The sequence below is a fragment of the Oncorhynchus keta genome, unplaced genomic scaffold (assembly GCF_023373465.1).
Source record: "Oncorhynchus keta strain PuntledgeMale-10-30-2019 unplaced genomic scaffold, Oket_V2 Un_contig_5548_pilon_pilon, whole genome shotgun sequence".
Lineage (NCBI taxonomy): Eukaryota > Metazoa > Chordata > Actinopteri > Salmoniformes > Salmonidae > Oncorhynchus > Oncorhynchus keta.
The window spans coordinates 100304-116150 of record NW_026288360.1 but is presented as its reverse complement, the minus strand read 5'-3'; the positions used below and the strand labels follow the sequence as shown (position 1 = coordinate 116150).

Sequence of the window (15847 nt, the reverse complement as noted above, 5' to 3'; positions counted from 1 at the left end):
TCATCCCTTACTGTCTGTGTGTTATTAGACTGTCTTACCCCTTACTGTCTGTATGCTACTAGACTGTCTCATCCCTTACTGTCTGTATGCTACTAGACTGTCTAACCTCCTTACTGTCTGTATGCTACTAGACTGTCTTACCTCCTTACTGTCTGTATGTTATTAGACTGTCTTACCTCCTTACTGTCTGTATGTTACTAGACTGTCTCATCCCTTACTGTCTGTATGTTACTAGACTGTCTTAACCTCCTTACTGTCTGTATGTTATTAGACTGTCTAACCTCCTTACTGTCTGTATGTTACTAGACTGTCTTACCTCCTTACTGTCTGTATGTTACTAGACTGTCTCATCCCTTACTGTCTGTATGTTACTAGACTGTCTAACCCTTACTGTCTGTATGTTACTAGACTGTCTAACCTCCTTACTGTCTGTATGTTATTAGACTGTCTCATCCCTTACTGTCTGTATGTTACTAGACTGTCTAACCTCCTTACTGTCTGTATGCTACTAGACTGTCTTACCTCCTTACTGTCTGTATGTTACTAGACTGTCTTACCTCCTTACTGTCTGTATGTTATTAGACTGTCTTACCTCCTTACTGTCTGTATGTTACTAGACTGTCTTACCTCCTTACTGTCTGTATGTTACTAGACTGTCTAACCTCCTTACTGTCTGTATGTTACTAGACTGTCTCATCCCTTACTGTCTGTATGTTACTAGACTGTCTCATCCCTTACTGTCTGTATGTTATTAGACTGTCTCATCCCTTACTGTCTGTATGTTACTAGACTGTCTAACCTCCTTACTGTCTGTATGTTACTAGACTGTCTTACCTCCTTACTGTCTGTATGCTACTAGACTGTCTTACCCCTTACTGTCTGTATGCTACTAGACTGTCTTACCTCCTTACTGTCTGTATGTTACTAGACTGTCTAACCTCCTTACTGTCTGTATGTTACTAGACTGTCTAACCTCCTTACTGTCTGTATGTTACTAGACTGTCTCAACCCTTACTGTCTGTATGTTATTAGACTGTCTCATCCCTTACTGTCTGTATGTTATTAGACTGTCTAACCTCCTTACTGTCTGTATGCTACTAGACTGTCTCATCCCTTACTGTCTGTATGCTACTAGACTGTCTTACCTCCTTACTGTCTGTATGTTACTAGACTGTCTTACCTCCTTACTGTCTGTATGCTACTAGACTGTCTCATCCCTTACTGTCTGTATGTTACTAGACTGTCTAACCTCCTTACTGTCTGTATGTTACTAGACTGTCTCATCCCTTACTGTCTGTATGTTATTAGACTGTCTCACCCCTTACTGTCTGTATGTTATTAGACTGTCTTACCCCTTACTGTCTGTATGTTACTAGACTGTCTCATCCCTTACTGTCTGTATGTTACTAGACTGTCTCATCCCTTACTGTCTGTATGTTATTAGACTGTCTAACCTCCTTACTGTCTGTATGTTACTAGACTGTCTAACCTCCTTACTGTCTGTATGTTACTAGACTGTCTAACCTCCTTACTGTCTGTATGCTACTAGACTGTCTCATCCCTTACTGTCTGTATGTTACTAGACTGTCTTACCTCCTTACTGTCTGTATGTTACTAGACTGTCTTACCTCCTTACTGTCTGTATGTTACTAGACTGTCTAACCTCCTTACTGTCTGTATGTTACTAGACTGTCTCATCCCTTACTGTCTGTATGCTACTAGACTGTCTCATCCCTTACTGTCTGTATGTTACTAGACTGTCTCACCTCCTTACTGTCTGTATGTTACTAGACTGTCTAACCTCCTTACTGTCTGTATGCTACTAGACTGTCTTACCTCCTTACTGTCTGTATGTTACTAGACTGTCTCATCCCTTACTGTCTGTATGTTACTAGACTGTCTTACCTCCTTACTGTCTGTATGTTACTAGACTGTCTTACCTCCTTACTGTCTGTATGTTACTAGACTGTCTAACCTCCTTACTGTCTGTATGGTACTAGACTGTCTCATCCCTTACTGTCTGTATGTTACTAGACTGTCTCATCCCTTACTGTCTGTATGGTATTTGACTGTCTTACCTCTTACTGTCTGTATGTTACTAGACTGTCTCATCCCTTACTGTCTGTATGTTACTAGACTGTCTAACCTCCTTACTGTCTGTATGTTATTAGACTGTCTAACCTCCTTACTGTCTGTATGTTACTAGACTGTCTCATCCCTTACTGTCTGTATGTTATTAGACTGTCTTACCTCCTTACTGTCTGTATGCTACTAGACTGTCTCATCCCTTACTGTCTGTATGTTACTAGACTGTCTCATCCCTTACTGTCTGTATGCTACTAGACTGTCTTACCCCTTACTGTCTGTATGTTACTAGACTGTCTAACCTCCTTACTGTCTGTATGTTACTAGACTGTCTCATCCCTTACTGTCTGTATGTTACTAGACTGTCTCATCCCTTACTGTCTGTATGCTACTAGACTGTCTTACCTCCTTACTGTCTGTATGCTACTAGACTGTCTTACCTCCTTACTGTCTGTATGCTACTAGACTGTCTCACCCCTTACTGTCTGTATGTTACTAGACTCTTACCCCGATACACTTGCAGACCTCCAGCATAATGTTGCCTTTAGGAGACTTGCAGACCTCCAGCATAATGTTGCCTTTAGGAGCAGTCTTGTTGTACCTCCTTACTGTCTGTATGTTACTAGACTGTCTCACCTCCTTACTGTCTGTATGCTACTAGACTGTCTCACCCCTTACTGTCTGTATGTTACTAGACTGTCTTACCTCCTTACTGTCTGTATGTTATTAGACTGTCTCATCCTTACTGTCTGTATGTTACCTAGACTGTCTCATCCTTACTGTCTGTATGTTATTAGACTGTCTTACCTCCTTACTGTCTGTATGCTACTAGACTGTCTTACCTCCTTACTGTCTGTATGTTACTAGACTGTCTCACCTCCTTACTGTCTGTATGTTACTAGACTGTCTAACCTCCTTACTGTCTGTATGTTACTAGACTGTCTCATCCCTGTCTGTATGTCTGTATGTTATTAGACTGTCTAACCTCCTTACTGTCTGTATGGTATTAGACTGTCTTACCCCTTACTGTCTGTATGTTACTAGACTGTTACCCCTTACTGTCTGTATGCAGACCTACCTCCATAATGTCTGCCTGTTAGGAGACTGTCTACCTCCTTACTGTCTGTATGTTACTAGACTGTCTCACCCCTTACTGTCTGTATGTTACTAGACTGTCTTAACCCTTACTGTCTGTATGTTACTAGACTGTCTTAACCCTTACTGTCTGTATGTTACTAGACTGTCTCACCCCTTACTGTCTGTATGTTACTAGACTGTCTAACCTCCTTACTGTCTGTATGTTACTAGACTGTCTCATCCCTTACTGTCTGTATGTTACTAGACTGTCTTACCTCCTTACTGTCTGTATGTTACTAGACTGTCTTACCTCCTTACTGTCTGTATGCTACTAGACTGTCTTACCTCCTTACTGTCTGTATGTTACTAGACTGTCTCACCCCTTACTGTCTGTATGTTACTAGACTGTCTTAACCCTTACTGTCTGTATGTTACTAGACTGTCTTACCTCCTTACTGTCTGTATGTTACTAGACTGTCTTACCTCCTTACTGTCTGTATGTTATTAGACTGTCTTAACCCTTACTGTCTGTATGTTACTAGACTGTCTCATCCCTTACTGTCTGTATGTTATTAGACTGTCTTAACCCTTACTGTCTGTATGCTACTAGACTGTCTAACCTCCTTACTGTCTGTATGTTATTAGACTGTCTAACCTCCTTACTGTCTGTATGTTATTAGACTGTCTCATCCCTTACTGTCTGTATGTTACTAGACTGTCTCATCCCTTACTGTCTGTATGTTATTAGACTGTCTCATCCCTTACTGTCTGTATGTTACTAGACTGTCTAACCTCCTTACTGTCTGTATGTTATTAGACTGTCTTACCTCCTTACTGTCTGTATGTTACTAGACTGTCTCATCCCTTACTGTCTGTATGTTACTAGACTGTCTAACCTCCTTACTGTCTGTATGTTATTAGACTGTCTTACCTCCTTACTGTCTGTATGCTACTAGACTGTCTCATCCCTTACTGTCTGTATGTTATTAGACTGTCTCATCCCTTACTGTCTGTATGTTACTAGACTGTCTCATCCCTTACTGTCTGTATGTTATTAGACTGTCTCATCCCTTACTGTCTGTATGTTACTAGACTGTCTTACCTCCTTACTGTCTGTATGTTATTAGACTGTCTAACCTCCTTACTGTCTGTATGTTACTAGACTGTCTCATCCCTTACTGTCTGTATGTTACTAGACTGTCTCATCCCTTACTGTCTGTATGTTATTAGACTGTCTAACCTCCTTACTGTCTGTATGATATTAGACTGTCTTACCTCCTTACTGTCTGTATGCTACTAGACTGTCTCATCCCTTACTGTCTGTATGTTATTAGACTGTCTCATCCCTTACTGTCTGTATGTTACTAGACTGTCTCATCCCTTACTGTCTGTATGCTACTAGACTGTCTTACCTCCTTACTGTCTGTATGTTATTAGACTGTCTTACCTCCTTACTGTCTCTATGTTATTAGACTGTCTAACCTCCTTACTGTCTGTATGTTATTAGACTGTCTAACCTCCTTACTGTCTGTATGCTACTAGACTGTCTTACCTCCTTACTGTCTGTATGCTACTAGACTGTCTTACCTCCTTACTGTCTGTATGTTATTAGACTGTCTTACCTCCTTACTGTCTGTATGTTATTAGACTGTCTCATCCCTTACTGTCTGTATGTTACTAGACTGTCTCATCCCTTACTGTCTGTATGCTACTAGACTGTCTTACCCCTTACTGTCTGTATGTTACTAGACTGTCTAACCTCCTTACTGTCTGTATGTTATTAGACTGTCTCATCCCTTACTGTCTGTATGTTACTAGACTGTCTCATCCCTTACTGTCTGTATGCTACTAGACTGTCTTACCTCCTTACTGTCTGTATGCTACTAGACTGTCTTACCTCCTTACTGTCTGTATGCTACTAGACTGTCTTACCTCCTTACTGTCTGTATGTTATTAGACTGTCTTACCCCTTACTGTCTGTATGTTACTAGACTGTCTCATCCCTTACTGTCTGTATGTTATTAGACTGTCTCACCCCTTACTGTCTGTATGTTATTAGACTGTCTCACCCCTTACTGTCTGTATGCTACTAGACTGTCTTACCTCCTTACTGTCTGTATGTTATTAGACTGTCTTACCTCCTTACTGTCTGTATGTTACTAGACTGTCTCATCCCTTACTGTCTGTATGTTACTAGACTGTCTCATCCCTTACTGTCTGTATGTTATTAGACTGTCTCATCCCTTACTGTCTGTATGTTACTAGACTGTCTCACCCCTTACTGTCTGTATGCTACTAGACTGTCTTACCCCTTACTGTCTGTATGTTATTAGACTGTCTTACCTCCTTACTGTCTGTATGTTATTAGACTGTCTTACCTCCTTACTGTCTGTATGTTATTAGACTGTCTATTAGACTGCATCCCTTACTGTCTGTATGTTACTAGACTGTCTCATCCCTTACTGTCTGTATGCTACTAGACTGTCTAACCTCCTTACTGTCTGTATGTTATTAGACTGTCTCATCCCTTACTGTCTGTATGTTACTAGACTGTCTTACCCCTTACTGTCTGTATGTTACTAGACTGTCTCATCCCTTACTGTCTGTATGTTACTAGACTGTCTTATCCCTTACTGTCTGTATGTTACTAGACTGTCTCATCCCTTACTGTCTGTATGCTACTAGACTGTCTTAACCCTTACTGTCTGTATGTTATTAGACTGTCTTACCTCCTTACTGTCTGTATGTTATTAGACTGTCTTACCTCCTTACTGTCTGTATGCTACTAGACTGTCTCACCCCTTACTGTCTGTATGTTACTAGACTCTTACCCCGATACACTTGCAGACCTCCAGCGTAATGTTGCCTTTAGGAGCAGTCTTTTTGTACCTCCTTACTGTCTGTATGTTATTAGACTGTCTTACCTCCTTACTGTCTGTATGCTACTAGACTGTCTTACCTCCTTACTGTCTGTATGCTACTAGACTGTCTCACCCCTTACTGTCTGTATGTTACTAGACTGTCTAACCTCCTTACTGTCTGTATGTTATTAGACTGTCTAACCTCCTTACTGTCTCTATGTTACTAGACTGTCTCACCCCTTACTGTCTGTATGTTATTAGACTGTCTCACCCCTTACTGTCTGTATGTTATCAGACTGTCTTACCTCCTTACTGTCTGTATGTTACTAGACTGTCTAACCTCCTTACTGTCTGTATGTTATTAGACTGTCTTACCTCCTTACTGTCTGTATGTTATTAGACTGTCTTAACCCTTACTGTCTGTATGTTACTAGACTGTCTCATCCCTTACTGTCTGTATGTTACTAGACTGTCTCACCCCTTACTGTCTGTATGTTATTAGACTGTCTCACCCCTTACTGTCTGTATGCTACTAGACTGTCTTACCTCCTTACTGTCTGTATGTTATTAGACTGTCTTACCTCCTTACTGTCTGTATGTTACTAGACTGTCTCATCCCTTACTGTCTGTATGTTACTAGACTGTCTCATCCCTTACTGTCTGTATGTTATTAGACTGTCTTACCCCTTACTGTCTGTATGTTATTAGACTGTCTTACCCCTTACTGTCTGTATGTTACTAGACTCTTACCCCGATACACTTGCAGACCTCCAGCGTAATGTTGCCTTTAGGAGCAGTCTTGTTGTACCTCCTTACTGTCTGTATGTTATTAGACTGTCTAACCTCCTTACTGTCTGTATGCTACTAGACTGTCTAACCTTTAGGAGCAGTCTTGTTGTACCTCCTTACTGTCTGTATGTTATTAGACTCTTACCCCGATACACTTGCAGACCTCCAGCATAATGTTGCCTTTAGGAGCAGTCTTGTTGTACATGCCACTGCCCATAATGAACACGACTGTGGAAACACAGAAAGACCTCTGTTACTACTTACTTACTGTTAACTAGACAGAGACAGAGTTCAGATCAATAGTGCTGGTTGATAGAGGCAAGGAGAGGAAGGAAGCTCCTCCATGTAGTGGTAACAGTACTCACTGAGAGCCACCACCATGAGGGCTGCAGGGACGCCGAAGGCCAGAGGATAACACTTCTGTTGGGAGTGGATACCACACTCCTGGCCTGGAGGAGGGAACACACATGCTTCTGGCTCACTGCGCTATTGGATGAAGGAACTGGCCCTATTGCACAGGCATAACCATAGTCAGGTCTGACCAGGCGTTGTGTTAGTTTAGGGTTAGTAATGTAAAGTCTGACCAGGCATAACCATAGTCAGGTCTGACCAGGCATAACCATAGTCAGGTCTGACCAGGCATAACCATAGTCAGGTCTGACCAGGTATAACCATAGTCAGGTCTGACCAGGCATAACCATAGTCAGGTCTGACCAGGCATAACCATAGTCAGGTCTGACCGGGCATAACCATAGTCAGGTCTGACCAGGCATAACCATAGTCAGGTCTGACCAGGCATAACCATAGTCAGGTCTGACCAGGCATAACCATAGTCAGGTCTGACCAGGCATAACCATAGTCAGGTCTGACCAGGCATAACCATAGTCAGGTCTGACCGGGCATAACCATAGTCAGGTCTGACCGGGCATAACCATAGTCAGGTCTGACCGGGCATAACCATAGTCAGGTCTGACCGGGCATAACCATAGTCAGGTCTGACCAGGCATAACCATAGTCAGGTCTGACCGGGCATAACCATAGTCAGGTCTGACCAGGCATAACCATAGTCAGGTCTGACCGGGCATAACCATAGTCAGGTCTGACCAGGCATAACCATAGTCAGGTCTGACCAGGCGTTGTGTTAGTTTAGGGTTAGTAGTAGTCAGGTCTGACCAGGCGTTGTGTTAGTTTAGGGTTAGTAATGTAAAGTCTGACCAGGCGTTGTGTTAGTTTAGGGTTAGTAATGTAAAGTCTGACCAGGCGTTGTGTTAGTTTAGGGTTAGTAATGTCAAGTCTGACCAGGTATTGTGTTAGTTTAGGGTAAGTAATGTAAAGTCTGACCAGGCGTTGTGTTAGTTTAGGGTTAGTAATGTAAAGTCTGAACAGGTATTGTGTTAGTTTAGGGTTAGTAGTAGTCAGGTCTGACCAGGTATTGTGTTAGTTTAGGGTTAGTAGTAGTCAGGTCTGACCAGGCGTTGTGTTAGTTTAGGGTTAGTAATGTAAAGTCTGACCAGGCGTTGTGTTAGTTTAGGGTTAGTAATGTAAAGTCTGACCAGGCGTTGTGTTAGTTTAGGGTTAGTAATGTAAAGTCTGACCAGGTATTGTGTTAGTTTAGGGTAAGTAATGTAAAGTCTGACCAGGCGTTGTGTTAGTTTAGGGTTAGTAATGTAAAGTCTGAACAGGTATTGTGTTAGTTTAGGGTTAGTAATGTAAAGTCTGACCAGGTATTGTGTTAGTTTAGGGTTAGTAGTAGTCAGGTCTGACCAGGCATTGTGTTAGTTTAGGGTTAGTAGTAGTCAGGTCTGACCAGGCGTTGTGTTAGTTTAGGGTTAGTAATGTCAAGTCTGACCAGGCATTGTGTTAGTTTAGGGTTAGTAATGTCAAGTCTGACCAGGCATTGTGTTAGTTTAGGGTTAGTAGTAGTCAGGTCTGACCGGGCGTTGTGTTAGTTTAGGGTTAGTAATGTTAAGTCTGACCAGGTATTGTGTTAGTTTAGGGTTATTAGTAGTCAAGTCTGACCAGGCGTTGTGTTAGTTTAGGGTTAGTAATGTAAAGTCTGACCAGGCGTTGTGTTAGTTTAGGGTTAGTAATGTCAAGTCTGACCAGGCATTGTGTTAGTTTAGGGTTAGTAGTAGTCAAGTCTGACCAGGCATTGTGTTAGTTTAGGGTTAGTAATGTAAAGTCTGACCAGGCGTTGTGTTAGTTTAGGGTTAGTAATGTAAAGTCTGACCAGGCATTGTGTTAGTTTAGGGTTAGTAGTAGTCAGGTCTGACCAGGTATTGTGTTAGTTTAGGGTTAGTAATGTAAAGTCTGACCAGGCATTGTGTTAGTTTAGGGTTAGTAGTAGTCAGGTCTGACCAGGCATTGTGTTAGTTTAGGGTTAGTAGTAGTCAAGTCTGACCAGGTATTGTGTTAGTTTAGGGTTAGTAGTAGTCAGGTCTGACCAGGCATTGTGTTAGTTTAGGGTTAGTAATGTCAAGTCTGACCAGGCATTGTGTTAGTTTAGGGTTAGTAGTGTCAAGTCTGACCAGGCGTTGTGTTAGTTTAGGGTTAGTAATGTAAAGTCTGACCAGGCATTGTGTTAGTTTAGGGTTAGTAATGTCAAGTCTGACCAGGCATTGTGTTAGTTTAGGGTTAGTAGTAGTCAAGTCTGACCAGGCGTTGTGTTAGTTTAGGGTTAGTAATGTAAAGTCTGACCAGGCATTGTGTTAGTTTAGGGTTAGTAATGTCAAGTCTGACCAGGTATGTGTTAGTTTAGGGTTAGTAGTAGTCAGGTCTGACCAGGTATTGTGTTAGTTTAGGGTTAGTAATGTAAAGTCTGACCAGGCGTTGTGTTAGTTTAGGGTTAGTAGGTCAAGTCTGACCAGGCGTTGTGTTAGTTTAGGGTTAGTAGTAGTCAGGTCTGACCAGGCATTGTGTTAGTTTAGGGTTAGTAATGTAAAGTCTGACCAGGCGTTGTGTTAGTTTAGGGTTAGTAGTAGTCAAGTCTGACCAGGTATTGTGTTAGTTTAGGGTTAGTAATGTCAAGTCTGACCAGGTATTGTGTTAGTTTAGGGTTAGTAATGTCAAGTCTGACCAGGCATTGTGTTAGTTTAGGGTTAGTAATGTCAAGTCTGACCAGGCATTGTGTTAGTTTAGGGTTAGTAGTAGTCAGGTCTGACCAGGCGTTGTGTTAGTTTAGGGTTAGTAATGTAAAGTCTGACCAGGTATTGTGTTAGTTTAGGGTTAGTAGTAGTCAGGTCTGACCAGGCATTGTGTTAGTTTAGGGTTAGTAATGTCAAGTCTGACCAGGCATTGTGTTATTTTAGGGTTAGTAATGTAAAGTCTGACCAGGCGTTGTGTTAGTTTAGGGTTAGTAATGTAAAGTCTGACCAGGTATTGTGTTAGTTTAGGGTTAGTAATGTCAAGTCTGACCAGGCATTGTGTTAGTTTAGGGTTAGTAATGTAAAGTCTGACCAGGCATTGTGTTAGTTTAGGGTTAGTAATGTAAAGTCTGACCAGGCGTTGTGTTAGTTTAGGGTTAGTAATGTAAAGTCTGACCAGGCATTGTGTTAGTTTAGGGTTAGTAATGTAAAGTCTGACCAGGCGTTGTGTTAGTTTAGGGTTAGTAATGTAAAGTCTGACCAGGCATTGTGTTAGTTTAGGGTTAGTAGTAAGTCTGACCAGGCATTGTGTTAGTTTAGGGTTAGTAGTAGTCAAGTCTGACCAGGCGTTGTGTTAGTTTAGGGTTAGTAATGTAAGTCTGACCAGGCATTGTGTTAGTTTAGGGTTAGTAATGTCAAGTCTGACCAGGTATTGTGTTAGTTTAGGGTTAGTAGTAGTCAGGTCTGACCAGGTATTGTGATAGTTTAGGGTTAGTAATGTAAAGTCTGACCAGGCGTTGTGTTAGTTTAGGGTTAGTAGTAGTCAAGTCTGACCAGGCGTTGTGTTAGTTTAGGGTTAGTAGTAGTCAGGTCTGACCAGGCATTGTGTTAGTTTAGGGTTAGTAATGTAAAGTCTGACCAGGCGTTGTGTTAGTTTAGGGTTAGTAGTAGTCAAGTCTGACCAGGTATTGTGTTAGTTTAGGGTTAGTAATGTCAAGTCTGACCAGGCATTGTGTTAGTTTAGGGTTAGTAATGTCAAGTCTGACCAGGCATTGTGTTAGTTTAGGGTTAGTAATGTTAAGTCTGACCAGGCGTTGTGTTAGTTTAGGGTTAGTAGTAGTCAAGTCTGACCAGGCGTTGTGTTAGTTTAGGGTTAGTAATGTCAAGTCTGACCAGGCATTGTGTTAGTTTAGGGTTAGTAGTAGTCAGGTCTGACCAGGTATTGTGTTAGTTTAGGGTTAGTAATGTAAAGTCTGACCAGGCGTTGTGTTAGTTTAGGGTTAGTAATGTAAAGTCTGACCAGGCGTTGTGTTAGTTTAGGGTTAGTAATGTAAAGTCTGACCAGGTATTGTGTTAGTTTAGGGTTAGTAATGTCAAGTCTGACCAGGCATTGTGTTAGTTTAGGGTTAGTAGTAGTCAAGTCTGACCAGGCGTTGTGTTAGTTTAGGGTTAGTAATGTCAAGTCTGACCAGGCATTGTGTTAGTTTAGGGTTAGTAGTAGTCAGGTCTGACCAGGTATTGTGTTAGTTTAGGGTTAGTAATGTCAAGTCTGACCAGGCATTGTGTTAGTTTAGGGTTAGTAGTAGTCAGGTCTGACCAGGCATTGTGTTAGTTTAGGGTTAGTAGTAGTCAAGTCTGACCAGGCGTTGTGTTAGTTTAGGGTTAGTAATGTAAAGTCTGACCAGGCGTTGTGTTAGTTTAGGGTTAGTAATGTAAAGTCTGACCAGGCGTTGTGTTAGTTTAGGGTTAGTAATGTAAAGTCTGACCAGGCGTTGTGTTAGTTTAGGGTTAGTAATGTCAAGTCTGACCAGGTATTGTGTTAGTTTAGGGTTAGTAATGTAAAGTCTGACCAGGCATTGTGTTAGTTTAGGGTTAGTAAGTCAGTCTGACCAGGCATTGTGTTAGTTTAGGGTTAGTAGTAGTCAAGTCTGACCAGGCATTGTGTTAGTTTAGGGTTAGTAGGTCTGACCAGGCGTTGTGTTAGTTTAGGGTTAGTAATGTAAAGTCTGACCAGGCGTTGTGTTAGTTTAGGGTTAGTAATGTCAAGTCTGACCAGGTATTGTGTTAGTTTAGGGTTAGTAATGTTCTGACCAGGCATTGTGTTAGTTTAGGGTTAGTAATGTAAAGTCTGACCAGGCGTTGTGTTAGTTTAGGGTTAGTAATGTAAAGTCTGACCAGGCATTGTGTTAGTTTAGGGTTAGTAATGTCAAGTCTGACCAGGCATTGTGTTAGTTTAGGGTTAGTAATGTACTGACCAGGCGTTGTGTTAGTTTAGGGTTAGTAATGTAAAGTCTGACCAGGCATTGTGTTAGTTTAGGGTTAGTAATGTCAAGTCTGACCAGGCATTGTGTTAGTTTAGGGTTAGTAGTAGTCAAGTCTGACCAGGCGTTGTGTTAGTTTAGGGTTAGTAATGTAAAGTCTGACCAGGCATTGTGTTAGTTTAGGGTTAGTAATGTCAAGTCTGACCAGGTATTGTGTTAGTTTAGGGTTAGTAGTAGTCAGGTCTGACCAGGCGTTGTGATAGTTTAGGGTTAGTAATGTAAAGTCTGACCAGGCGTTGTGTTAGTTTAGGGTTAGTAGTAGTCAAGTCTGACCAGGCGTTGTGTTAGTTTAGGGTTAGTAGTAGTCAGGTCTGACCAGGCATTGTGTTAGTTTAGGGTTAGTAATGTAAAGTCTGACCAGGCGTTGTGTTAGTTTAGGGTTAGTAGTAGTCAAGTCTGACCAGGTATTGTGTTAGTTTAGGGTTAGTAATGTCAAGTCTGACCAGGTATTGTGTTAGTTTAGGGTTAGTAATGTCAAGTCTGACCAGGCATTGTGTTAGTTTAGGGTTAGTAATGTCAAGTCTGACCAGGCATTGTGTTAGTTTAGGGTTAGTAGTATGTCAAGTCTGACCAGGCGTTGTGTTAGTTTAGGGTTAGTAATGTCAAGTCTGACCAGGCATTGTGTTAGTTTAGGGTTAGTAGTAGTCAGTCTGACCAGGTATTGTGTTAGTTTAGGGTTAGTAATGTAAAGTCTGACCAGGCGTTGTGTTAGTTTAGGGTTAGTAATGTAAAGTCTGACCAGGCGTTGTGTTAGTTTAGGGTTAGTAATGTAAAGTCTGACCAGGTATTGTGTTAGTTTAGGGTTAGTAATGTCAAGTCTGACCAGGCATTGTGTTAGTTTAGGGTTAGTAATGTAAAGTCTGACCAGGCGTTGTGTTAGTTTAGGGTTAGTAATGTAAAGTCTGACCAGGCATTGTGTTAGTTTAGGGTTAGTAGTAGTCAGGTCTGACCAGGTATTGTGTTAGTTTAGGGTTAGTAATGTAAAGTCTGACCAGGCATTGTGTTAGTTTAGGGTTAGTAGTAGTCAGGTCTGACCAGGCATTGTGTTAGTTTAGGGTTAGTAGTAGTCAAGTCTGACCAGGCATTGTGTTAGTTTAGGGTTAGTAGTAGTCAAGTCTGACCAGGCATTGTGTTAGTTTAGGGTTAGTAATGTCAAGTCTGACCAGGCGTTGTGTTAGTTTAGGGTTAGTAATGTCAAGTCTGACCAGGCGTTGTGTTAGTTTAGGGTTAGTAATGTAAAGTCTGACCAGGCATTGTGTTAGTTTAGGGTTAGTAATGTCAAGTCTGACCAGGCATTGTGTTAGTTTAGGGTTAGTAGTAGTCAAGTCTGACCAGGCGTTGTGTTAGTTTAGGGTTAGTAATGTAAAGTCTGACCAGGCATTGTGTTAGTTTAGGGTTAGTAATGTCAGTCTGACCAGGTATTGTGTTAGTTTAGGGTTAGTAGTAGTCAGTCTGACCAGGCGTTGTGTTAGTTTAGGGTTAGTAATGTAAGTCTGACCAGGCGTTGTGTTAGTTTAGGGTTAGTAGTAGTCAGGGCGTTGTGTTAGTTTAGGGTTAGTAGTAGTCAAGTCTGACCAGGCATTGTGTTAGTTTAGGGTTAGTAATGTAAAGTCTGACCAGGCGTTGTGTTAGTTTAGGGTTAGTAGTAGTCAAGTCTGACCAGGCGTTGTGTTAGTTTAGGGTTAGTAATGTCAAGTCTGACCAGGTATTGTGTTAGTTTAGGGTTAGTAATGTCAAGTCTGACCAGGCATTGTGTTAGTTTAGGGTTAGTAATGTAAAGTCTGACCAGGCATTGTGTTAGTTGGGTTAGTAGTAGTCAAGTCTGACCAGGCGTTGTGTTAGTTTAGGGTTAGTAATGTCAAGTCTGACCAGGCATTGTGTTAGTTTAGGGTTAGTAGTAGTCAGGTCTGACCAGGTATTGTGTTAGTTTAGGGTTAGTAATGTAAAGTCTGACCAGGCGTTGTGTTAGTTTAGGGTTAGTAATGTAAAGTCTGACCAGGCATTGTGTTAGTTTAGGGTTAGTAATGTAAAGTCTGACCAGGTATTGTGTTAGTTTAGGGTTAGTAATGTCAAGTCTGACCAGGCATTGTGTTAGTTTAGGGTTAGTAATGTAAGTCTGACCAGGCGTTGTGTTAGTTTAGGGTTAGTAATGTAAAGTCTGACCAGGCATTGTGTTAGTTTAGGGTTAGTAATGTCAAGTCTGACCAGGCATTGTGTTAGTTTAGGGTTAGTAATGTTCTGACCAGGCGTTGTGTTAGTTTAGGGTTAGTAATGTAAAGTCTGACCAGGCATTGTGTTGTTTAGGGTTAGTAATGTCAAGTCTGACCAGGCATTGTGTTAGTTTAGGGTTAGTAGTAGTCAAGTCTGACCAGGCGTTGTGTTAGTTTAGGGTTAGTAATGTAAGTCTGACCAGGCATTGTGTTAGTTTAGGGTTAGTAGTGTCAAGTCTGACCAGGCGTTGTGTTAGTTTAGGGTTAGTAGTAGTCAGTCTGACCAGGTATTGTGTTAGTTTAGGGTTAGTAATGTAAAGTCTGACCAGGCGTTGTGTTAGTTTAGGGTTAGTAGTAGTCAAGTCTGACCAGGCGTTGTATTAGTTTAGGGTTAGTAGTAGTCAGGTCTGACCAGGCATTGTGTTAGTTTAGGGTTAGTAATGTAAAGTCTGACCAGGCGTTGTGTTAGTTTAGGGTTAGTAGTAGTCAAGTCTGACCAGGTATTGTGTTAGTTTAGGGTTAGTAATGTCAAGTCTGACCAGGTATTGTGTTAGTTTAGGGTTAGTAATGTCAAGTCTGACCAGGCATTGTGTTAGTTTAGGGTTAGTAATGTCAAGTCTGACCAGGCATTGTGTTAGTTTAGGGTTAGTAATGTCAAGTCTGACCAGGCGTTGTGTTAGTTTAGGGTTAGTAATGTAAAGTCTGACCAGGCATTGTGTTAGTTTAGGGTTAGTAGTAGTCAGGTCTGACCAGGTATTGTGTTAGTTTAGGGTTAGTAATGTAAAGTCTGACCAGGCGTTGTGTTAGTTTAGGGTTAGTAATGTAAAGTCTGACCAGGCATTGTGTTAGTTTAGGGTTAGTAATGTAAAGTCTGACCAGGCATTGTGTTAGTTTAGGGTTAGTAATGTCAAGTCTGACCAGGCATTGTGTTAGTTTAGGGTTAGTAATGTAAAGTCTGACCAGGCGTTGTGTTAGTTTAGGGTTAGTAATGTAAAGTCTGACCAGGCATTGTGTTAGTTTAGGGTTAGTAATGTAAAGTCTGACCAGGTATTGTGTTAGTTTAGGGTTAGTAATGTAAAGTCTGACCAGGCGTTGTGTTAGTTTAGGGTTAGTAATGTAAAGTCTGACCAGGCATTGTGTTAGTTTAGGGTTAGTAGTAGTCAGGTCTGACCAGGCATTGTGTTAGTTTAGGGTTAGTAGTAGTCAAGTCTGACCAGGCATTGTGTTAGTTTAGGGTTAGTAGTAGTCAGGTCTGACCAGGCATTGTGTTAGTTTAGGGTTAGTAGTAGTCAGGTCTGACCAGGCGTTGTGTTAGTTTAGGGTTAGTAATGTAAAGTCTGACCAGGTATTGTGTTAGTTTAGGGTTAGTAATGTCAAGTCTGACCAGGCATTGTGTTAGTTTAGGGTTAGTAGTAGTCAAG

At 41.4% G+C, this 15847-nt stretch overlaps 1 protein-coding gene and 2 long non-coding RNA genes across 53 annotated transcripts in view; 1 reads left to right on the top strand and 2 right to left on the bottom strand.

Moving 5' to 3' along the window:
* Nucleotides 1–107: 107 nt before the first annotated feature.
* Nucleotides 108–6762, bottom strand: LOC127925423 (uncharacterized). 13 transcript variants are annotated; one of them, XR_008120937.1, is made up of 9 exons: nucleotides 6502–6762; nucleotides 5892–6225; nucleotides 4922–5024; nucleotides 4300–4784; nucleotides 3233–3368; nucleotides 2491–2721; nucleotides 1490–1766; nucleotides 1077–1249; nucleotides 108–176 (listed from the first exon to the last, which is right to left on the bottom strand). It is a non-coding gene; the product is annotated as an uncharacterized LOC127925423 (long non-coding RNA). The 13 variants fall into 13 exon arrangements; XR_008120944.1 differs by having other exon boundaries at nucleotides 6052–6225; XR_008120941.1 differs by lacking the exon at nucleotides 6502–6762 and adding an exon at nucleotides 6261–6300.
* Nucleotides 6763–6930: 168 nt separating this feature from the next.
* LOC127925421 (solute carrier family 15 member 1-like) overlaps nucleotides 6931–15847 on the bottom strand; it is a 72913-nt gene continuing 63996 nt past the window's right edge. Inside the window, exons 8-9 of the mRNA XM_052510289.1 lie at nucleotides 7178–7261; nucleotides 6931–7040 (exon numbers count right to left, since the gene is read on the bottom strand). Of these exons, the coding sequence (XP_052366249.1) occupies nucleotides 6946–7040; nucleotides 7178–7261 (179 nt within the window). The 3' untranslated portion in view covers nucleotides 6931–6945. The remainder of the gene's footprint in view (nucleotides 7041–7177; nucleotides 7262–15847) is intronic.
* LOC127925422 (uncharacterized) overlaps nucleotides 7268–15847 on the top strand; it is a 29704-nt gene continuing 21124 nt past the window's right edge. For 7 of the 39 annotated variants that reach the window (XR_008120902.1, XR_008120900.1, XR_008120901.1 and 4 more), the window contains exon 1: nucleotides 7268–8494. This is a non-coding gene — a long non-coding RNA (uncharacterized LOC127925422). Of the gene's footprint in view, nucleotides 8867–11104; nucleotides 11241–11857; nucleotides 11978–15473; nucleotides 15548–15847 lie in introns of those variants that run through there. The other 32 variants (XR_008120926.1, XR_008120927.1, XR_008120920.1 and 29 more) reach the window with 27 other exon arrangements.